The sequence below is a fragment of the Toxotes jaculatrix genome, chromosome 17 (genome assembly GCF_017976425.1).
Source record: "Toxotes jaculatrix isolate fToxJac2 chromosome 17, fToxJac2.pri, whole genome shotgun sequence".
Lineage (NCBI taxonomy): Eukaryota > Metazoa > Chordata > Actinopteri > Toxotidae > Toxotes > Toxotes jaculatrix.
The window spans coordinates 1,317,501-1,342,500 of record NC_054410.1 but is presented as its reverse complement, the minus strand read 5'-3'; the positions used below and the strand labels follow the sequence as shown (position 1 = coordinate 1,342,500).

Sequence of the window (25,000 nt, the reverse complement as noted above, 5' to 3'; positions counted from 1 at the left end):
TCTACCTGTGTCACATCTGCAGGTGTGGTCTTCACCTCTCTGAACATCAGTATCCAGGAAAACGGTGAACGTTTTGTTTTGTTGATTTTCAGGGCAAACGAGAAATTTCAGGCTTCAAACTTATCTGACGGAATCATGTGACCAAAGCTCGTTGAAGTGAACTGTGGAATATAACCTCAGGATTGATTATTGGTTCCTTTTCCTGCTGTTTCAGTGGACAGTGCGTGTGCATGTGCTTTTCCTACTGTCTGTGAAACTCTCTCTCTCCTCCCTCCTCTTTTTTCTTCTTCCCCTAACCCTTCTCTTTCTTCTGTGTCTCTATAGCAGACTGGTAGAAATTTCACCCTCCTTGCTTTGTGCTAATGACCTCCCAGCTACACACGCACACACACACACACACACACACGTGACTCGCTGCGAGGCTGAATGGCGAGCCGTCTTTACCGGCCAGTCAAACGGCTCATTCATCTGGTTTCCATGACGACAATTAAAACGTGTTGCCGGGCCTTTTGTTGCCTCCTCGATTGGAAAGAGAGAAAGTCTCTTTGCTTTTTTTTTGCATCTTTTTGTCCAAACAGAAGGGTTTTAATTTGGCGAAAGAGAAACTTCCAGAAACTCTCAGCAGCACAGAAAGTAGAGTTTAGTCTGAGGACATTTAAACACTGACCGTCCTAAATACGTTTTACGAGGATTTAAACAGAGAGACAGAGTGTGAGACGACACTGGTTTAAAGTAAAAACTATAATCTGTAAAAACCTGCTGACAGAGAAATGTAAACACACTGAAGCAAAACTGGAGGCAGTTTGAGCGACTGTAAGGTGCTCACACACACTCACACACACTCACACACACACACACACACACACACACACACACACACACACACACACACAGGTTGAAGTGTCTGGCCGTATAAATGGGGTGTCAGAGAGCCACTTCCTGCTCTTTCAGAGCAGTGGAACATCCATCTCAGCCGGAGACAGTCGCACACACACACACACGCACACAGACACACAAATGTAAGCAAGCATACAGTGTTTTTCTTCTTTTATCTTTGTAGAATTCCCCTGCTCACACATTAATAATGTCCATTATTATTATCATGAGTTGCAGTACTACAGGTCTACAGACTGGTGGTTCAGTACAAACAGCAGAACCTTGTGTGTCGCTGTCCTCAGTGCTTCACTCAGAGTGTGTGAGGTTTAGCAGCCTGCTCCACATTCTGCAGTCAGTCACAGCCAGTGAATAAATAAAACCATGATCTCGTCCTGAACCACGTTAACCATCGTTATATGGTAAGAAGGAAATAATTAAAATAGAAAAACAAAAATAGGAGATTTTGAATAAAATCCAGGGTTTTACAGATTAAAAACTATCCATGTTTAGTGTGGCCGTAGGGTTCTGATGCTGGGGGGTGGGTATCTCAGTATATTTAAAAGTCTAGTTGCAGCCCCTCAGCAAACTCTGGGGCAGTTATTACACTATACGCAAGAAAGTATTGCAATATTTCACATCTCTACAAATATGAGGAAGAATCAACCATGCAGGTTAATAAAGAAGAGGTAAGTCAGCAGAGGGAGGAAGAGGAGGAAGGAAAAGAGGAGAAGAAGAAGAGGAAGAGGCTGACAAACAGGAAGCAATGAAAAGAAGGAGACAGAGAGAAAACTGAGGATGAAGATGCGAAGACAGAGGAAAGACGATGATGAGGAGGAGGATGAAGATGCGTCCTTATCATTTCCCCCGAACTTTAGACGACAAAATCGTTCCGTTACGCAGCCTCCGACAAACTTCTCTCATTTGGCGGATAAGATGAATCTGTGAGAAGAGAGAGGGGAAAAAAAGTAATGTTCAAAATGCATTAAATGTTTTTCATGTATGACTGCATTTTTGCTGACATTTCAGCTCTGTGCTCATTAATATGGAGACCAAATTAAACTTATGATTGCTTGTTGATTTTCTCCCTCTTTCTCCCCCTCCCCCTCCCCTCCCCTCTCCTCTCCTCCCCCTCTTTCCCTCTCATCTGTTTTGTCAAGCGTTTATCCCCCTTTCCTTTCTGTGTTTTTGGAAAGTGCAGGCATTTTGCCTTTTCTTTCCTCCCTCGTGTTTATGTGAGGACATATATTGTGTATTTGTATTTAATGTTGACATTGTAGGTGTTTCTTCTTTTGTGAAATTTTATCGTCGGTGCACTGATCGATCGTTTGGTCTTATTTTTCCCTTCCTTATTTCCTGATGCTTACCACTTGTTGTACACGCTGCCATATTTACTTTACATCACAGTTTGTTCAGTATTTCACTTCACTGATGACTGAAATGCAAGAAAACAAAGTTTGTGAAAGCAGAAATTCAACATATGGGACTGAAGCAGCAGCTAATTCGTTTAAATTAGTCACAAATGATGTTTTATGTTTTCTGTCCAGACACTGAGCTGATGTTCTGGTCCACAGGAACTCTGAAGGACTGCAGCGGCTGAGTCCATCACTCATTTGACTCGTTTACACAGTAGAACTGTTGAGAATTGTGATGTTGAGACAAGTCGTTTCCACACATGAACAGCTTTTTCTGATTCATGCAGCTTAAAGTTAAAATCCGCTGAAAGAGGCCAAACTGTGCGACACCACCTGCGACTCCTCGCCCTTTGCTGTGGGCAGATAACTTTCTCCTCAGAAATCATTGTGTAAATAAGCAGAAGCAGTGTTTTGACGGTGTGCGTCCTCTGAAGACCTCATTTATCTGACTTTCTTCCAAGTAGAGCACTTGTTTTGATTGAATCTGTAATCTTTAAGGCAAGTGTCAGATAAAAGGAGGAATCCTGAAACCTACAGTAATGATCTTCTTCTCCACAGACGACGTCTCTGCATCTTTTTTCCTACATTTGCATAAAGTTAAAATGTTCCTTTTCCTTTTTCTTTTCCTTTTTTTTCTTTCTTGACCAGTCCACATCGCACACTGTCCCTCAGGGATTTGAGAGCAGAGACCGTCTCCTATAGAAAATGAACAGGGGCAGACTGAGCCTCACCTCACACTGTGTTCACTTGGTCTTCATCTTTACAGCGTTTTCACACCTAAAGATTCAGAGAAGACAGACAATCTCTTCACAGTTAGGCATGTCATTTACATCCTCAGCTCCATGTTTTTCTTATTCAGGACTTGGTAGCTTGGTGAAGTTGAATCACAGAGAGCTGGGAAGCTGTTGACCTTGACAATCTGCTTTTCTCCACTGTTTGAAGTGCTTTTTCACCGGAGTACAGTGGAGTAGAAAACAAATCACAACACGTGTGAGTGGCTGCCACCAGGCTGTGGTTCTCTTCAGTCAGCGGTTCTTCTTTCACCGTGGAACCTTTTTTCTTCTTCCACATTTCGCTGTGCGACCTTTCACACTTGGAGCTGTGGTGGGTGGTGCCAGGATGTTTGCTGAGGTTCATTTCACAATGTGCCGCTCGCTGTCATTGTTTGAGTCTGTTCGTGTGGATGTGGTGTCAGTTTCATCGAAGGATCTTTTCCTCTCTCCTTCGTTCTTTCCATCTGTTGCCATATTTTTTTCTCTCAGCCTCGTTCACAGTCTCTCTGACTCTCCTCTTGTCGTTTTCCCTCCCTCTCTCTCTCTCTCTCTCTCTCTCTGTCCTCAGGCCTGTGTATCTCAGTCCATCCTTGCATGGAGATTGACTTGAGGCATGAATACATCACAACTAGCCATCCATGCATCCCCCCCCCCCCCCGCTCTCTCACTCACCCCTCAGTCTCCCCCCGCCCTCCCATCTCTCCAAGATCCCTCTCTCAGCACTTATCTCAAAGTTCGGATCTCATGCATTTTAATCGGCATGTCTATCTTCCGTTCTCCCCCTTTCCCTCTTTTCTTTGACTTTGGATCAGTGGCATCCTTCAAACAAACAACAACAACAACAAAACAACCCCCCCTCCTCCTCCTCCCCACCAGCTCCCTTTCCCCTTTTTAAATCAATATTTGCCATCAGCGCATAAATCGTATAATTTCCTGACTGTTAGACGAGTGCGACGCCGACATATTTACCTTCCACTCGTCTCTTTTTTGCTGTCGATCCCTCGTTCTCGCGGCGTGGCTATTAGCTAAGTGAAGGGGATGGATGGCTGTGAAGCGCCGCGCGATAGCATCTCCATCAGAATCAGCGACATTGAAAAATGGCCGCCGCCTCTCTGATGACAGCACAGCAAAAACACACACACACACACACGCACACACAGAGGCAGGCTTGCATACGTCCTCACACACACACAGAGTCAGAGAAGAGACATTTAAATATTCAAATGGGGCCGAGTGGTAATGATAAACGACAAGGGAAAAGTAGAATCAAGTAGCTATCGATGCAGAAAATGAAAAGAGGAGAAAGAAAAGAGAGGAGGAGGAGGAGGAGGGAAATTAAGCAAAAAAAAGATGGAGGCATCGAAGGAGAGTTACGCTAATAACTGAAAAGAGGGAAGAAAGAGGGGGGATAGATGGAAAGTGATGGAGAAAAAGATGGATGAATTAAGCAAATACAAGGGGAGGGTGTTACAGTAAAGAAAATAAAGATGGAGAAGTGTTGAGCCACGAATTAGAAAGATGGAGGGAGTGCTGTACGTGAAAAGACAAGGACAAAAAGAGCAAGAGCAACAAAACAATGAAGGGATTCACAAATCACAGAAGGACGGGAGAAAGAGGAGGACTGTGGAGGGAGGGACGTCAGAGGATGTTAAAGAACCAACAAAAGAAACTGTTTGGATGCAGGTTTTATTTCTGCAGGTCAAGGGGACAAAATTTTCTTCCTTTAAATGAATAAAATGAGGTTTAAATGACTGGAATAGTAAAAACTTTGCTGGGCGTAGTCAATAGTACAGTTTTCTCTTCATACATATGTTATGAGAATACGTCAGCTGGTTACTGTACGTACATTAAACCTGGTTATTCTCAACAAACAGCAGCATTTCTCTGATGTAGCTTCGGGTTCCAGCAGGTCTGGTGTTGTGTTACCTGAGGTTGGAGAAGCAGCTGATCAGTGGTGGGATTAAGAATGGGGACGTCATCTTCCTGATTAGCTCTGGCTACACACCAACAAACATCGGTGACAGAAAAATGGCGGCGAAGGTGGCTGAGAGTGACTCAGCTGTTTTGCCTTACAGAAGTAATGACCGTTAAATTTCTGTTTCCTCGATAGTGTTGAAAGACATTAACTGCTCTGCGGAAGGCTCTCAGCTTCCCCGGCCTCCCTGTCAACTAAGTTTTGTTTAGCGTCGACACGAAGTTCGGCTCAATGAATGAAGTGAGACGAGGAGCCAGCTCTGACTAACAGACGAGTGTTTTCCATGAAGAAACGAGGCGCAGTGAAAATCTGGCAGCTGACGCTGTTGATCAGTGCGAGCGGTAAACGCTGATATTTCAGGATGAACAGTCAGTCACACCGTGTTGGAAACTGCAACTAAAACATGATTTTAAATGTCAAAATCTTTCCCCACTGTTGCTTAAAAAGTGACTTTTTGATTCAGAAATAGAAAAGTGCTCTGCAGCTCCTTCACTCCCCGACCACGGCACTCAAACACGAGCTTCCACCAGAAGGGAGGAAAATATTCAGCAGCACTTGGTGGTACAAAATGGAGCATTTCTTGAAAATCTTTCCATAAAGGACTCTGCAGTCTGCCATCAAGTGCCGCTGCTGCGTTTGATTCCTGCAAAGTCTGTGGAGCTGCAGAGGTGCGACAGTTTTACCTTTAATGTGGTCAAAGCAGGTGAAGCAGCGAGTGAAATCTGCTGAAACCTCCTGCGAGTCCCTTCAACATTTGATCATGAGATGAGCTGCAAACAACAACAACAAAAAGAGCTGCTCCTCCTTCAAACAGCAGATCCTCAGCACCTGTACGCTCGCCAAGCTTCCTCCTTTGTGGAGGACGGCAGCTGCAGTGAGACGGATTCGTAGCAGTTACAATGGATTCCAGCGGAGACCCGGAGTCACGGTGAAAAACATCAGAACGGCAGTAGAAACTAAAGCTCAAACATTCATTCCAGCAGATACACACCGACTGTGACGATGTCAGGTTAGCTTTGGAGACAACATCACTTCCTGGATCATGTTTCAGCGCAGCATTTGTTCAAAGTTTGTTCAAGCCGTCTGAACAGAACTATAACCACCATCATCGTGCTTCAGACACGATGTGCTGACAGGCGACGGTTTGCTAATATGTTCGCTGTTCACAATGATTAAAAGATGTAAATCAGGAAGCGTTAAACTCTCAGTCCAAATGAAAATGATCCAGGTGAGGCGGGTGTGGAGAAAGGTGGCTGAGACCGGGAGGGAAGACCGAGGACATCTGGTGGGTGGATGGAGAGTGGCAGGAGACGGGGCAGAGGGGCAAAAATAAACAAGGCTGGAACAGTCAGTCAGTTTATGATCAGGTTATTGAATAATTTTACAGGTCTGTTCATGACCCCGAGCAGCCTGTGTCACATTCAGCTGTTAAACACCCCCTCAGAGTCCTGTCCTGTCTGTCCGTCTGTGTGACGGCTGTCTGTCCTGTCGTCTGTCTCCAGAGCAGCCACGCTGAGCTGATGATGATGGAGAGCAGGAAGACCAGCCTGCTGGGCCGAGCCGAGTCTCTGAAGAGGAGCGGCACTGAACTACCCGGCAACTTCCACAGCAAGATACACAACCTGACACACACATGGAAGCAGCTGGAGGTAACACACGCGCACACACACACACACACACACACACACACACACACACACACTAAGTCAAGCTTTAGAAATACAGGAGTGCAACAGTGGCATCTTGGAGACAAGCCAAACACAAAGATGGTATCTGGAGGATTCTACTGATATTTCTGTTGAGACAGGACTGTGTGTGTGTGTGTGTGTGTGTGTGTGTGTGTGTGTGTGTGTGTGTGTGTGTGTGTGTGTGTGTGTGTGTGTGTGTGTCTAATTTTAGGCTAATCAGCACTGATCTAATCTAGAACATGAAGATGATAATTAGTGTCGTCTCAATTAAGGAGCCCTGCTGCCACCGTGGCCTTTAACTGTGGTGGAATTTAGCAGGATGAAAAGATAGATAGACAGATAGATAGATAGATGGATAGATAGACAGACAGACAGAGACAGACAGACAGACAGACAGACAGACATAGATAGATAGAAAAACAATAAGAAACAGCTGTACAGATGTGTTTAGTGTCAACATGTTAATTTATTTGTGAGCAGTGTCCTGGAATCTGCCTCAGAAACCCACTGTTGTTCAGGCTGTGACTGTTGAGGCCCTGAACCTGACCTGAGACCAGTTCTGTAGCGTTAAAAACAGCTTACCTGCAGCTTCATGGCAGACTTCTTACCTCAGCTTCGTTTACAAACTAATTTTACTGCTGAAAAATGATGTCGAGAAAGTCAGAGCAGAGCAAGTGGAGGAAAACCCTGAGTTCTCCTGTTAGCCGGGCGCCTGCAGTCGTAAGGTCTCCATCAGGACACAGGAACGCAGAGAAGCGATTGGCTGAGAGTTTGAGGTTGAGGACAGCAGCTTCATGACTAAAAGACTTTTGAGAACCAACAACAGCTCAGTCGTTTTCCCCTCACGTGGTTATTTAGAGTCTAACCGCTGTGATACCCATGGGCCTCGGCCTCTACTCGTCCTCAGTACCTGCATGTCCTGTGACACTCCGCAGAGAGCACGGGTTGCCTTGCTGATGGGCACGTCGGCAGCGGTTGTTTGTCTTTACCCAGGCGTGGTGATTAATTCCAGGTCCGCGGCGGGGGTGGCAGCTGGCGGCGTCTCGTCAGGAGGCAGAAATGTTACGATGCGACTTTGTTCTTCCGGAGGAACAAACTCCTCTCTCCTGTCAGCCGAGCGGCACGTCGACGCATCCGGCTCGTTCACACGCACCGAGATCAGCCGAGGAGCAAACGCCATCTGTGTGTGCGCCTCTCTGCTCGCAGTCCCTGATGATGCACACACACAGATTCAGAGTTATTGGAAGTGTGTGTGTGTGTGCATTAACATATGTATCAGCGTCGCTGAAACAGATTCCATTTCAGAAATGAAACAACAGCGACAGATGAGTCTGTGTCTCTCTGCCTCTCTTCCTCCGTCAGTGTGTGTGTTTCCACCACAGTAACCAGACTGTGATTAAACTTCTATTACTGACAAAGAGACGTTTGGACTCTGAATGCTGTTTCACACACACACATATCAAAGTGTGTGTGTCCTCAGGGACCAGAGGAATTCTGGGTAGTGATACAAAGAGACAGAGAAGCAGTCTCTTCCAATCTCTCTGTCTCTCTATCCTGGTTTTCCTTCATCCTCCATCTCTCTTATACACTACACGGCCAAAGGTATGTGGACGCTCCTGTTCATGTACTGTAGTGTTTTTAGAGTTTTTTTAAAGAACCAGAACAAAGAGCTGAGGGAACTCTCAGCAGGACATTTGTCCAACTTATCATTTCAGAGCAAAGGACTGAAACACAGATGAACTGAACTGGGTTGAATTGACTTGGAATCAATAACTTGATGAATAACTTTGATACTGAGGTAAAGTTAATGACAGAAGACGAGTTTCTCAGATGATGTTTTGCAGTAAACTGGTCAGAGTCATCTGGTTTGATTGGTTATCTCCAGCTTGTCACTGGTTAACGATGGAAATAAGGAAACTTGTTCTTACATTGTGAAGTTTCTGCAGCAGCAGCACTGGGTTTAAACTGCAGTCATTCATAATGTCGTTCACATAACTACAGAAATATTATGTCACTCGGACTGAAGTTAGATTTAAACTATTGTTTGTATTTCATAAATGTCGTATTCATGAGAAGAGACTGAGGACAGATGTTTCTCTTCTCTCCTTTTCTCCTCTTTCTTTCTCTTCCCTCTTTTTTCTCCTCTTTTCTGTCTTTCTCAGTCTTCCCTCATCCCCTTCTCTTCTTCTCTCCTCTTTCCTTCTTCCTCCCCTTCTTATCTCGTCTCACTTTTCTCCACCTCCTCTCCTGTTTACCAAACCGCCATCCACCATCCTCTTCCTCCTTCTTCCAGATTTCTTTTTATTTATCCTTCCTCTTCTTTCTCTTTTCTGCACTCTCTCTTCATTCTTTCTTCCCCCCTTTTCTATCCTTCGTTTTCTAATCAGAATTTTTATGGTGATTTTTTTCATGTCAAATTTTCCACTGTAGATCAAAGGTCTCTCCCCTGTTTGTCTCGCTCCATCTTCCCCGCTCTCCCTCCTTCCTTCCCTCCGCCCTCCCCCTCCCAACATGGCGTCTGAGTAGCATATTAACGGGCCTATCAGTGCTGGCGTCGGCATCTGCTGCTCTGACACAAATTGGGAATTAACTGGAATTGATGTCCTGTGCCTCGCCTCTGAACTGTCCTGGCCTTATGAAGAATTTATGACAGAGCGTGCGTGCACACACACACACACACACAGACACACACACACTCTCACACACACACACACACCGAACGAAAATAAAGAGGCTGTAAATTAGCTTTCATCTTTCTTGTTGTGGATTTTGGCAGCAGCTTGTCGTCGTTTTTTGTAGTTGTTCAAGGTCAAACTGTGTGAGAGGATATATATGTGTGTGTGTGTGTGTGTGTGTGTATATATATATATATTTGTGATTAATCATAAATATTAAAAGTTGAAAATACACACTTAACAAAAGAGTAACAGAGACTAGAAAGTCTGTGGATGGGATCTGTTTCATTTGCCCTCCTCTTCTCTTTATCGCTCTTATTTGCTGATTTTCTTTTTCATTTTCAGTCTCTCACTCTGCTTCTTTTCCATTTGCTCCTTTCACTCCCAGTTCCTCCAGTATTCCCTGTGTTCCCTCTCCAGTCAGTGTTTCCTTTCTCCCTCTAACTGAGCTGTTTGGTCTTTCAGTGATTTCATGAGAAAGTCATTAGAACGCAGAAAATGAAAATGATCGTATTTATAGTTGTTTTACTTTGGTCTTGAGAAGCTGTACATCCCTGACGTTACCGTAGATCCATTCCTGAACACTGTGCTGTCTCTGTTTCTCTCTCCTTCTCTTTCCTCCTTTGTTTCTCTCTGCCAAACTAACCACAGACTCATAATCCCTGTCGCCTCTTCAGAGAACAAAGCTAACTGCACATTTCAGCGATCGGGGGTCCGATTATCGCCCTCCTCATCGTCCGATGGGCTGGTTTTACCTGCCAGACTTCAGCTAACGTAGTGTTTCCACTCAGGAGGGAGAGTCGCTGCTAAACCAACGACTCAGTGTCTTTTGTACAAACACATACAGATGCAAATTAGCAACAGGGAACCATGCGGAGCTCGTTCAGGAGCAGCTCTGTGTTCAGAGTTTCTCTCGTTACGACCGCCTGTTGAAGTTGTAGTGAGAACTGTGAGATAACGGCTATCTGATCCTTTAAATCCATCCAAACAGAACGATGTGAACCTGGAATAAGAAAACACAGCGCTGCAGAAACTGAAGCTTATGACACACTGCAACTGTTTTCAAACTAATATGAATATATCTCAGTCAGACTTTCTAAAAACATCTAAAATCATTATAAAATAAAAAAAGCTTCTAACAACAGGAAGAAGTCTGATTGGACAGATACAGTAAGTGAAGCACAGAGTGGAAGACATTCAAAGAGGAAGATGAAATCAGGATTATACATTTATTGAGAACTAACAGCTAACAGCTCTGTGAGACTCCGCCGGCACAGATAAATTGCTTTCTAAAACAACGTGCATTCAATATGGTTTCATAACAAAATAAAGATTCAGTGAATTAAAGGAACTTCTGACTTTTAATGGGCACTTTTTCATTCATTTCATCTGTGACAAGATATTTTCTTTCCATCAAATACAACAAGATTGTGATGGTAAAACTCTCATATCCAGCTTTTCCCAGGAGTCAGTATTCCCTCTCGCAATTTATTTTTTAGAAGTGAAGAGTGAATCAGTCTCTGGGATAACACGCGTTCACACATCACGCTTCAGCAGTCTTACTTAGCCCAATCAAATTAATATCTTTCAAATTTACATTCTTTTCGGTTTGAAATTGCCTCTTTGTGTTTCCCTGGACAGTATTTTCTTGCTAAAAAGACAGTAACTCTGGAAGATTCCCACTCGATTTGACTAACTCAGTCTGCTGAAGCATCATATTAGATCACGACAGTAAATCCCACAGCTGTTTCACACCATGATTCTTTGAGACGTCGGACCTCACGTGTTGTCGTCTGACCGCCAACTCTGCCCCGAACTCGTCAACATCGACAAAGAACATTGCGGGTTTGTTTGTTGTGTATTGATGAGCAAAACCTGAGTGTTCACAAAAACACACAAACACACACTCGTCTAAATCCGAGTGGGGAATAGTCTTTCTCAGCTGCTCGCTGTGTCTTACTGTGTGATCAACAGGGGTTGGAAAATTACTCTGCAGAGCTTATTATACACACACACACACACACACACATACACACACACACAGACACACACACACACACACATTGACGCACTCTTGGAGTCAGGCCTTTGTTGTTCTCAGTGGTTCCTGTTAGAAACAGTGATTGCTCCTCACTAAACACTCCCTCAGTTTGTATTGTGTCTAAATGATGTTTTGTGTTGGGAGCGAACGTCGGCTCTGTGGGTGAAGCTGCTCCGAGCTCTGAATCGGCAGCTGATCCGTTCGCACCTGGAAAAACACCAGTTACAGTCTCAAAGGTTTGTTCATCAGGAACAGCAGCCTCGTTAACGCAATAATAACCACGGCGACGACAACAGCATCGGCAACATCGCGCTAATTCAGAGTTACAGTGACAACATCAGCAACCTTGTTGAAACGATTTAGAGCAGAATGAGCTGGAGCCGGATTATATGGATTCAGTCTGATCACCTTATATGGAATTTTATATGGATATTGATGTATCAGCCAAACGTGATATGATCAATACCAACCCAACGACAGCAGCATCAGGAATATCAGCCACACTGAAAACACAGAAACAAGCATCAGCATCAAAGCTTGGAGCTGAAATAAGGACGAGAAAAATAAATTCTTTACACTGAACTCAGCTGGTTTTCAGAAAAAATATTATAATAGTATAATAGTTATGTTGTCATTTTAGCTAAGAAAAAAATATGACTTCATATTTATATGATAACAAACAAACAAACATAAACAAGACCAACTAATGTCAACAACAACACTGTCCCTGTTATTACATCTTCAGCAGCAGCAGTGACATGAATGACGAAGCATTGGACTCAAACACTAATGTTCACACTGTCCTCCAGCAGTTTAGAGATGAATACATGACATCCCTTTTATTGATCCCTGCATTTCTGAGGGTCAGTGATTAATGGCCGTGTATGTATTGATTGATATGCTACTTTGCATGATGGAATATTGACAGAACAAGGAGTCCTCACACTAACTCCCAGGCTTTTTCCTTCTTTCTCCTCTCGTCTCTCATCTTTCAGAAAATCCTCTCAGAGCCTTCTGGACCTTCCCAGCAGAACCAGTCAGCCAACGTGAACTCTCTGCTGGTCGGTGGTCGGGGCGTCACCGTGGACAACCCTCGCTCTGCCCTCTCCCCGCTGACCAACTCGCTCCTGGAGCAGCTGGAGGCTCGTATCAAAGAGCTGAAGGCATGGCTGCGAGACACCGAGCTCCTCATCTTCAACTCGTGTCTCAGACAGGACAAAGACGCCTCAGAGCAGCTGCAGAGCTTCAAGGTAGGAAGAGACACTTATGATGTTGGCCATGTCAGTCTTAGATGTTTGGCTGCTTTCATATCCAGGCAGGAGCTGCAGAGATCATAGAAACCCGGAGTTTATAGAACAGCTTTATCAGAACCTTTGGAATCAGTAGCTCCTCAGTCTCGGACTGGAATTAATGTTCACATGCAACCATTATTTATATTTTACACATAATAGATTCTCATTTCTGGGCAGCACATTGTTGCATGAAAATAGTTTATGTTGCATCAAATTTCCAATAAAACCTCGAGCTGTTCACCCTCCCAGCAGAAACCTAATCCAGAAAAAACTTCAGCTGTACGTTCATGTACAGCGTCACCAAACTTTTCTTCACTAACTTTTGTTACTATCAGATATGTGACAAAGATTTGGCCAATCAGAATTAAGCTTTAAAAAAAAAAAACGTGCTCACTCTGTGTGTGTGTTTGTGTGTGTGTGTGTGTGTTGTTGCTAAGTATAGTAATACATCGTGTTAATGAGGCCAGATGAGAGCAGGGCTGTTTTGAAGCGATGGATGTATAGAGGAAACAGCAGTTAGCCTTAAAAGCCACGGGACGCTAACAGGATATTAATCAGCCTACATCACACAGCGAACAGCTAGCTGCGCTGATTAGCCTAGCCCCGCCGTGTGACTGACAACCACAAATACACACACACACACACACACACATACACACACATACACAGTCATACAAGTGCACATGCTGAAACAGAGATGCACACACACAGAAGTGCATTAATTCATGTATGCCCAACTATACAGACACGTCAACACACACTTCACACTGATAAACACACATATGCAAATGAGGCACACACACATAAATGAATACATAAAAGCATGAAGGTGACTATAGTAACACACTGAAGTAAGAACACACTTCCACAGACAGCGCACAGATGGAATGAAAACACTGTGATGAATTAAGTTTTTTTTTTTTTAAGTATTTCGGATGCGATGTTTGGTTCTAACAGTTAGAGCTGTTGAATATGTGAAAGCAAAGGAGGTGTGAGTTTGAGGCTGGAGCTGGAAGTGCAAACTTCACGGACGTTTCCGTTTGTTTGTGTTTGACGAGAAGTTACCAAAATCTCCGAAATCCCAAACAAAATCAGTCACTTTAATTCAGGGAACATCAGGATGATCGGACAGGGAGGAACACGTGACGGAGCCAAGGTGTAGATCGGTCGGTGTTAATGTGAACAGAGCAGTGTGTGCACACAGACATACACACACAAATGTTTGTATACACACACACACACACACACACACACACACAGGCTGCCTAAATGATGAAATGTATAGAAATGAGACTTTATCTAAAGAAGTGAGTGGAGCCGCTCTTACTTTTGATCCTTGTCACAGCTCTCAGTGGGAAGCCATTGATTTCTGGCAGAAAGAGGCTTTGAGCTTCTGGAGAAATGAAGATTGGAAATATTGATAGCAGTCATTTGTATGGGGAGATCGAGCGAGGCTAAATGGAGAGAAGGGGCTCCATTTTAAGAGAAGTCGACTCCATTTCAGCCATCATTTGTCTGTTTTTGGCGTTTGGACTCAAATGGGTTCGATTTCTGCGCTGCAGCTTATTACAGTACGGCTGTATGAGAAAGCAGCAGGGGTCGGCAGAGGTCGCCAGGGCACACACACACATTTAGAAAACACCAATGCACGCACACACACCAATGTAAGCTCTCACTTTAACACACTCTCATACACAAAGAAAAATATCTGTAGTGTCACAACACGACCTTCTCACTTTCCGTCCCCGGTGTCCAGCCTTACAGCTGCCCCTGATGGACGGATGCGTCCAGGTTCTCAGAGGTTTGTCTCTGAGGTTTCTGTGTTCCTAGTTTATTAGAAAAGGATGGTACATGTTCAGTGACTGGCAGTTTCTCACTCTGGTAAAATACGGATCAGAGTCTAAAAGTCAGTTCTTTGTTTATGGTGTTTATTCTAATGTTAAGCACAGACCCTCAGGCTGGTTTCAGTGTAGAGAGGGTATTTATCTGCTGTCTCTCACTGTATCTAGACAGGGTCTACTCTGCCCTCTCACACACACACACACACACACACACACACTGTGTGTTTTTTTTTTTACACACACCCCCACCCCCTCCTCCACCCCCTCCTCCACCTGTCTGTCTGCGGCCTGGCTCTTAATTGAATTAGCTCTCCTTTAAGATATTCCTTTAAGCCAGACGTTCGTCCAGCAGGCCCCGGGCCTCCGATGACTCTCTATTGTAGTGGAGACGCTCTGGGGCCCGGACACACCGAGAATTAATGGACTGAGCCTGACGCACACACACACACACACACACTCATTCACACAGTGGAAACAGCTACAGACACAGATACACACCTGCTCTGTGTGAGTGTGTACAGATGTGGAGAGTGAACGACTCTCTCTGGAAGGTTAAATGTGCCTTTTCTCGCAGGTGAACTTTCACTGCACTGACTGAAGTGAAGACACACGTCAATCAATCATTTTCAATTTTCAGACATTTTCTTGCTTTGTTTCTTTAGTTTTTCTATAAATTCAATTTTGAGATAAACTAATTATTGAGATAATGATTATTTTTCTGAATTTCTTTCTTGGGAATAGAAGTGGATTACTGTGTCAGGAGGACACACACACACACACACACACACAGATGCCAGCATAGATTGTGGGTATCAGTGTGAGCGTTTAGCTCGACAAACTGCCCTCCTCTGTCTCTTTATCTGTCTCTGTGTCTGTATCCATCTCTCTTTGGACACTTTATCTTTACTTCATCTCTCTCTCTTTCACCTCTCCTTTATTCCTTGTGCCTGTCTTTTTCTCTGCAGCTGTCGTCCTCGCTGCATCTCTTTCCTTCTCTCTTTCTTGTTATCTGTTCAGCTGCTCCCCCTCTTCCCTGCTGTTGACAGTAGATGAACCCGCCCTCCCCTACTGTTTGTTACCCAGGGCCCCCTCGTCCCCCACACCCGTCCAATCATGCTCTTTGCCCTCCGGCCCTCCTCTTCATTTGTAACACATGACCCCCTCCCTCGTTGTTTCTATTTTCAGCTGTCCTTCCTTCAGCTGTTTGTAAGATTTAACCCCCCCGTAGTTTGGTAGCATGAACCTGCCCTTCTTCTCCTGTTCGTGACTCATGACCCCGCCCACCCCCCACCCTTCTCACCTGTCACCCTAAAACATGACCTGTATTCAATGGATTTGACATGAGTGACAGCAAAGTCCTGCTGAGGAAAAGGAGAAATGGACAGGTTGACAGGGCCGAACTGAAGTCACCTCACTCCTCTCCGATGTTTGGAACTCACACGTCTTTGTCCTGAAACGCTCCTTCGTCCTGAGAGTCAAACCAAACCTTATTCGTGCAGTAGTATCGAACACTAGTCCTCCCTGCTCACCCCATTCGTCTTTTACTGGTTTGTGTGTCCTGATGGTCAGTGCCACAGAATCTGGATCAGATTCATTCGTTTCTCTTCGTCTTTAGACGTCCGAGTTTTGTCTGAATCCGTTTCTTTTTTTTTTGTTGGATCTTGTTAATATCTCTGGCGTGTGCTGAATGTTGGTGTGTGTATCTGCCACTGGATGGAGTGACCAGTGTGACCTCTGTGTCCCTGTGTCTCTGTGTGTGTCCCCCCCCAGCACACACAGAATATAAACCCTCCCCCTCAGCGTCTCTCAAGCAGCTAATAGAAGGTGACAGTGAGGCTCTGATATCGATACCTGCTGCATGATGAGGATTAAAGATCCACCGACTCCCTGCCAAGAACACAGGCTGTGTGTGTGTGTGTGTGTGTGCCTTTTGATTATGCCTGTCTGTGTGTGTTTCTTGGTTGCAGCTCTGTTTGTGTTTATTCCTCGCTTTGGTGTGTGTGTGTGTGCGGTCGTTGGCGTTTTGAAGAGGTGTTTTCTCGTTAAGAGTTGCTCGTTAGGGGTTGAAGGCCACGGTAACGGCATCAACAAACAGATCAGACTTTCATCTTCATCTGCTCGGGAGGAGAAGAAAACACTCGGCTCTTTCATCTGCTAAAGGAGTAGAGACAGAGAGAGAATAAAAACACAGGACAGAGACAGAAAGAGAAGAAAGCTCAGAAAACGAGAGGAAGCAGAGCGACGGCAGAAAAGAGTGATCGGGAGAGAAAACAAAAAGATGGAAGGAGAGAGAGGAAAAGAGGGATGACAGTAGAAAAGAATCAGAAAACAGTTATTTCATCTGCTAAAAAGCAGAAAGAAACAAAGATGGAGAGAATGAAGTTAGTAAGAGATGAGATAAATGAAGAACAGAACAGAACAGGGAAGAGCAGGAAAGAAAGGCAGACACATTCAGGGCCATATCAGAACCAGATGCCGTCAGTGTGGGTCTGATCAGACAGGAGTTCGACAGCTGGTCCGTCATGAACAAAACACTGGTTCAGAAGCTGTTTTCATAATCTAAATAATCTGAGAGAGAAAAATCTGTCTGGTTTTCATCAATGTGCCATGTTCCTGCTGCTGCCACCTGGTTAACATGAGGACAAACAAAACCACTGAGAGCTTCAGAGTTTCCACAGAGGACGAGGTGGAGGTAAAAGGCCTAACCTGCGTTATAATACACAGATGTGTGACTGACTCAGAGCCTGAGGTGTGATAGGTCTGACAGAAAGTTTAAAACCACTCTGAACACACCAAGAAGGAGAGAGAGAGCAGGCAGAGCAGGTGGAAGCAAAGAAAGAGAGAAAAGAGAAAGATCAGGAATGACTGAGTGGTAAGAGATGGAGAGATGAGAGCAGAGACAGAGACAAGAAGGGATGGAGAGACTATCATGGTAAGAGAGAGCCGTCTGTAAAGTGAGATGCAGGAAGAATGGAAGAAAAAGACGGATGAGAGAAAGGGTTGAAAAGACGAATAGACAGCGAAATGCAGACAGACAGAAGGAGATTGAAATTTATTGATAGCGGTGTTTTAACTCACTGCGGCGTGTTCGCTCTGCTGCATTAATGAGAACAGTAAATGCTTTCACTCACAAAGACTTCATATATCCTCCATTTGTTTACTGCTGCTGAATATTTTAGGGTTAAAGCTTTCATCCCTAAAATGTCGCCGCGTGTCGAGCGGGCAAAAGGACTTCAGCTAATAACTTACAATAATCAATAAGATTTAACGATGTCAGCACTAATCCATTTTAACTTTCACACGAAGGCCGCCGAGCTCTTCATCACAGAGGTGGATGTTTTTTCAAATCAAATGTTTTCTTTAATCAAACGACTAAACTGATCATTCTAATGCTAAAGGCTGTTTCTGCTCCAGGCTTAATTAGTAGCTACATGTCTCAGTTAGCGGCGCCACTGATTGTTTTTAGGCTCCCTGGGAATTCCATCCGTTGGAATGTCAGTGCCACTGAATGTGTTCACTGTTTTTACCATACACATATAAAATCAGGACTAACCAGCTTTTCCTTTCAAACACATCTCATAGTCTCCAGATTTTGGTATTTAAAAATGAAAATCATGCAGAGAAACACGGTGGAGGCGAAGAGGAGAATAAAAGAGAGGAATATTTATTTCAGGGAGGAGAGGATGGGATCTGAGCCCCGGGGCAGAGGGGATGGCTGGGAGCGTGGGGACTGGGCTGGTGGCTGGTTGAGCCGAGCAGGGGGTAAATCTGGGGCTGAACAAACCAGGACGTGTCCAGGGTGTGGGAAGCTGAGCCGAGCAGGGTCCAGGGCAGAGAAGGGTAGACAGGACGAAGAGCTGGAGACAGGGGCCAGAGCCGAGCAGGAAGAGGAGGACGGGTTTGGTCAGGAGGCTTTAACACACTGACTGAGCAGGTTCTACGATGGGGCACAGTGACAGTGTCGGAGCTTGATTACAGATTGGGATGCAGCTGGTGGAGCTGTGCTCTGACTCCAGCACACCTGTCCCCACTCAGACACCCACTCACAGGGGGAGAGAGGGGAGAGAGGGGGAGAGAGACTACAGGCTAGGCAGAGGTGGAGGGCGTGACGTTTTCTATGATTTCTAATCGGTTATAACAATGTTCACCTGGTGATGGATGCTGGAGAGGATGGTTTGAGCAGCGTGTGTCTGACGGGAGCAGGGTGAAACTCTGCTGAATGTCTCAGCATGTTGTTTCTTTTCTTGCCTCCTTTCTGTTAGACGAGCACAGGACTGTGTGACCTTTGACCTGATCAGGAGTCCTGAGCTGATGTCTGAATGTGCGTGTGACCAGAGTGTTTCACTTTTACCACATTTTGCCATGAATGTGTCAAACAGCAGCAAAGTGAGTGTGTGTGTGTGTGTGTGTAGGTGTGTGTGACTGAGTCAGAATAAACTACACAGTGTGTAGCGTGTTGATGGTGGTGAAGGAACATGTGGCCCAGTGTAACACACACGCACCTCGTCCCACCATCCCACTGTCCCCGTCCCTTGAGGCCCCCACTTGTCCTCTGTCTCCTTGTCCTTTAGGCATCTCATTGGGTGCCCCCCCCCCTCCCGGTAAAAGAGCGTTATGGGAATTCCCCCTACTTAACACCTATTAGCAGATAGAAGAGAGAGAGAGAGACTTAAGGCATATGGAGGGAAGAGAAGCATTATGGGTAGGTGGTGTAAGGGTGTGAGCAGTGTAGGATGTTGGCTGTGTTGTAGGAGTCACTAAACCAGATGTGAGTGTTTCTGTGTTGTACTGTTTTCCTGCGGGAATGACTGAAACAAACCTGCGTCAGGTTTTAGGCGTCAGGGTTAGATGTGACTGGGACATGGTTTTCACATCAAAGGTTATAAAACATCAGAACTACAGAACAAACATTTCTGAGCAGCTCCACGCAGCCTGGGAAAAAATATTTAGGACTTAATGGGTTTAAAGTTTCGGAATAATTTTACATCACTTCCTGTCTTACATCACTTCCTGTCCCTCACTGTCTTTTTTACTGGTACCCAAAAAGTTTCCTTCCAAAACAAGTCTTCAAATCTTTAGAGGGAGGTTGTGGGCTTGGTGTACAGCCTTGTTTTGTCTACATGAAGGACCCCCTGAGGTCTCTGCACCCCAGTATGGGAATCCCTGGCCTTGAGGTGGGAGAGCAAGGATGTGAGTGGAGGATTTCTGCTTCCAGACTCTGAAAGAAGGGAACTCTGAGCGGCCCTCGCACTCGAAGACACATGTCGAAGTTCTGCTGAACAAACCTCTGCAGCAGAATAACATCAGCATTTTTATACATTCAGCTGGACAGACGGAAGAAATGAAAACAGAACAAAGACACTGAGAAGTAACCAGGAGACAGCAAGTAAAGGAATGAAAGCAGAGCAGAGGATGAAACGAAGGAGAGAAGGGAGAAAAGGAAGGAGGACATAAATGTCAGACGAAGAGAGAGGGGCGGAAGGAGAGAGAGATGGGAAGAGTATGCAAACAACAAAGTTTGGGTAGCTGTAGGCGGTATTAGCAGCAGCAGAGGGAATATGTGTGTGGGAGCAAATTGTCGACAGGAATTCATTAGGCTCGTTGTGCGATAACGAGTGCTTGTGGTTTTAATTGACTTAATCAACAAATAGAATTAATCAGAGATTTCTAATTAATGGTAATTGATTGAAATATCCACTGGGTCACTGTGCAAGCAGCCAAAATTCTCCTTCTCCCTCTCTCTTTATTCCTGTCTCTCCTTCCTTTACAGTTTGTCCTTGTCGTCTTTCCTTATCGTCCTTTCTCTTGTTTGTTTTTCTTTCTTTTGCTGTTTCATATCTTTCTTTCTTTCTATCTTTTCTTTCTTTTTCTTTATATTCTCCTTCGGTCTTTTTCGTCTTCAGTCTCTTGCACCACCTTTGTCTCTCTCCATTTCTCTCTCAGCCACTGGATTTTTCTCCCGTTCTTTTCTCTTCTCCAGTCTTGAAATGAATGAAGGTGTGAATTCTGTCACACGTTTGGGTCTTAAACTCATTAATTAGATGGTTTCTTACTTATTTTATTCAGGACAAAACTGTTGTGCTGCTTCTCGTGGGTTTGTTGTTAATGTCTGAGAATGACTTTTGAGAAAGGGGAAAAAAAATTCCTCACAGTCGAAACAGTCTTTGAACATCACTGAGCTCAGGTATCAACACTAATATCAAATAAATTTCGGATGCTGGACAGTCCCAGTCCAAGGTGCTGGACTGTCATGAAAAACACTGACACAGCATCCACACTAACAACCTCCACTCTCCTCTATCTGTCTTTTCCTTCCTCCCTGCCTCCCGTCTCTCTCTCCATCGCTCCCTACATCCCTCTCTTCACGGCAGGTCTCGGTAATTAGATTGTGGAGATGAGGAGGTGGAAGAGAGTTAAGAGGATTTTGTTTTTAGGAGAGGGAGATTTAAGAATGAGAGAGATAGGGGGGGATGGAGTGAGAGACAGAGGGAAGGAGAGAGAGAGATCAAGCTTGAGCGACACAAGAAGGAGAGAGAGAGAGGGTGAAGGGGGAATTAGAGAACGAGGAGAGCAGATCCTCTTCGTTTTGTTTATCCTGTTTCGGTCACCCTCACTGAAAGAGGGTTGAGTGACAGACGGAGAAATACATGAAGAAAGAGAGGGAGAACTAATGAGGAGATAAAGACATCTCTTCTTTTTTTTTTTTTTACCTCTCCTGACCTTGAACACGTAGAGAGACAAACACAGACGACAGAAACAACGCTTCCCCAGAGAGAAACGAGGGTTCTTGTCAGGGTTCTTTGAGTTTCTTTGGTTCTTGTTAAGCTCCTCGTGGTGGCGGCTGCCGGGCCGAGCAGAGCACGACCTTCTTTCTACCCACTTCTATCCAGCTATTCCCATTATCAGGAGAAATCCTGATCTGATGCTGAACAACCTCATCTGGCTCCTTTCAGCACGAAGGATTCATGTTTCTACTCTGATCTCCTCTCTTTGTCTTCAAGAATGAACCAAACACTTTGTCTGCGGTTTGTGTCCTCCGTCTCATTTTCTGGGTCCCTGTCCAAGTTTTGTGTCGGAGGTTTGGAATGTGTAGTAATTAAATCAAGATCTCCACCCTCGAGTTCAGCTCCTTTTCCAGCACGACAGTCTGGAACAGCGCTGGCATCAGGTCTGACTGCCCTCTGCCTCACCTGTCGATGTCACACTGCATCTTACTCTCACCCACAAACAAGACATCAGTACACTGAGACTGAAGCTCTCACCTGTTGGGTTTGGTTTGTTTGTGATGGAGGGAAATCTGTCAGTGGAACTGGACGTGATGAAGCAACATACATCTCTGATTGGTCCCAGATTCACTCTGCAGCATGAAAACGAGCCTGTGTGAACATGAACTGAGTCCACTTCCTTCTGACTGACGACCACAGCATCAGCTGTTGGTCAGAGAAGAAGACATCACATCGCATCACCTGAAAAAAGCAGCTGCTAAATGTACAGTTTTCATTACAGGCAGCATTAAACGTTTTCAGGAATCACAGCTGTGTCTTCACTCACACGAATCCTCAGTTTCTCCTTTTGATCTTTTTCATTTCCTGTCTCTCTTTCTTGTTGTCGGAGTTTTCTTTCTTTCTCGGTCGTATCTCACTGTTTCTTTTTAACTCACTTTAATCTTCTTCTCTTCTTTCTCTCTGTTCTCAGTACCTCTCCTGCTCCTCCACTTCGACCTATCTCACACTTGTTTCTGGCTTTCCAGTCTGTCTCATCCCTCCCTCTACATTCTCCGTCTCTTTTTCTTCCTCTGCAGCCACTCCACAGCTTTCCATGTATTTTGGAAGGAAAGCTTTTTAGCAAATATTTGTCCGACTGTGTCTGTAGAGCCCTCTGAGTCAATATGGGCCCAGCCAGGCTCGACCGGCCAGAGAGAGGGAGAGAGAGACAGAGGGAGAGAGAGGGAGAGGAGGGAAAGAAAGAAAGAAAGAGAGAGGGATCAGTGCATAAAAACCAGTAGTGCAGAAACAATAGAGACTTAGGATTCTCTATTTCTCCTCTGGCTAAAAATAAACTCTCAGAAAAAAAGACTTGTTCTGTGTGAGGCTGAGCAAACTTCCATCACAACACTGATAACGGTGATCAAAGTCATATCTATCAGTATTTATACGGATTCCATGCACTGAAAATGAATTCATTATCATTAGTGGATCAGACGTGTGTGACACAGACAGCCGGAGAAACACGGCTGAGATGCCGGACTCGGTCTGATGTGAAGAACCTTTTCAGGTCGGCGGCTCGTATTCACAGTAAACCGTACGGGACGTACAGGTGCAAACGTTCTTCAGTCAGAGTGTTAGACACTCTGTTGTTGACCCAGACTTTGGAGAGCGGATTTCGGAGTTATGACCGTCGGCTCTTAACACGCTGAATTATTGTTCCAGCTTCAGTGCAGTTAAATTCGTCTTCCTGTGCGTCGTCCACGCTGCCTGCTGCAGTTATTTGGCACAGGGAGAGTATCACTCAGTCGTTTTGTTGTTGTTTAGAGCCTCCTTCTTCAGTGTAATACACACCTCCTGTTTGGAATAAATTTATCTGCAACCCCACAAACACACACACAAACACACACCGGGCTTGTCCTCTTGATCCTGTCTGCTGTCTTCTGCATCCCCATCTCCTGTTTAGACAACAAGGCGAGCCACAAATATGCTAAACTGAAGAGAGCGAGAAAGAGGAGATGAAAGACAGAAGAAGAGTTGAGTGTGTGTGTGTGCATGTGTGTGTGTGTGTGTGTGTGTGTGTGTGTGCGTGCAGGAGGGAGAGAGAGAATCCCATTTCATTGTAATAGTGTTTAATATTTATTGGAAAAATGTAAAGAAAATGTAAAGGAAGTGCTTTTCAGCGAGCGGGCAGGATTAGCATAAATAGTTTGGGGCTTGGACGTGTTTGGTCCCCGCCGCAGACGAGTAAGGCTGTCCCCTCTATTCTCTGTGACGCGCACACACACACACACACAGAAATACGTGCATATGTTTGCACACACACCCACCTCTACACACATTTGTGCACATGAATGCGTGTGTAAACATTCAAACATGCAAACACACACACACTCGCTGACCTTTGCGTGTGGGAACTCATCAGCATATAGTGATTTATAATGGGCCCTGCCGATCCTGGTGTTTCTTTCTTTTTTGCATTTATTAGACAGGAGCAGAGAGGGAAGCAGAGGGGGAATATCGGCTGTTGTCATTCATTTTCTGCACTGTTACTGCTGATGAAGGATCTGTGCGCTGAATTTGACTTCATGCTAATAAACTGCGTTGAATGACCTGAATTTATCTACACAGAACTGCAGAAGACGGAATAAATAAATAAAAACAGTCTTGTTTGTTCTTGGTTTTTTTTTTTTTTTTTTGGTAATTGTTTCAAAGACAATTCTGATTTATTACAACCTCAGTTTCATAGTTTTGTCCACAGTTTGTATCAGAAACAACGACAGTGTATTCAACAAATTCACTGTGAACAGTCAGACGTCACTACAAAGGTCCAGCGGGTCAGGAAACACAAAGACAGGCTGTCAGAAGTTTGTCCAGATTATCTAATCACTTTAAACAGTGGTTGTTATCTCATTATTTTCATTATTTTCATTATTTCCTGACGATAAATGCCCGTCTCCGCCTCCGTAGATGTTGGTGGACAGTTATAACACCTGGGACAACAATGGACATACGTCCAGAACGATGGAGCCTCAATATGAAAATGAATTCTGATGAATAAATAACCTGAATCAGTGAAGCACAGGAGGTCTGCAGGTGTATGTGATGACACAGAGACATGGAGCCCACGTCGTGCTTTAAGATGAGAACTGTTGTGTTTCTGTTTTCAGGAGCATATTTTCTGCGTTCCTCTGACTGTGCTTCTTTCTCCTCTCTTTTCTCTCATGTCACGCGCCAGTCTCTGTGCTCAGAGGTGCGAGCACGACGCCGAGGAGTCTCCTCCGTCCTGAAGCTCTGCCAGAAGCTGCTGCAGCAGAGCCAGGTGGGTACCAGAACCCGCAAATCTAATGACAGCTCAGGTGACTCCACAGAACCAAAGACTTTCAACACAGCTTTGGCTTCATCACCACTGACCTGTGACCTCACTTGGATTTGACCTTTACAACTCAAAAAACTTGACCTCGTCCCATTATCTAAAAAACAAATATAAAGAAAGAAAGAAAAACCAGGCAACGTACCCTGCTCATGGAAATGCACTGATTATATTTTAAAGATAAATTTTTTCTTAGTTTTTTTAAGAAAGGCTTTTATATTCATGTACATAGAATTATGAATTTAATCATATGATTAATATGATAATTGCATTATTATTCTGATAAAACTGTCTCTCCGATCCCCACCTCTGGGACAGTCGGGCCCCATGGCGGAGGTGGGCCCAGAGGC

General features: G+C 44.7%; 1 protein-coding gene across 1 annotated transcript in view; it reads left to right on the top strand.

Moving 5' to 3' along the window:
• akap6 (A kinase (PRKA) anchor protein 6) overlaps positions 1-25,000 on the top strand; it is a 126,208-nt gene that overhangs the window by 82,569 nt on the left and 18,639 nt on the right. Inside the window, exons 15-18 of the mRNA XM_041059934.1 lie at positions 6,539-6,685; positions 12,436-12,690; positions 24,516-24,599; positions 24,969-25,000. The exon at positions 24,969-25,000 is cut by the window's right edge and continues 121 nt beyond it. Coding sequence (XP_040915868.1) covers positions 6,539-6,685; positions 12,436-12,690; positions 24,516-24,599; positions 24,969-25,000 — 518 coding nt within the window. The remainder of the gene's footprint in view (positions 1-6,538; positions 6,686-12,435; positions 12,691-24,515; positions 24,600-24,968) is intronic.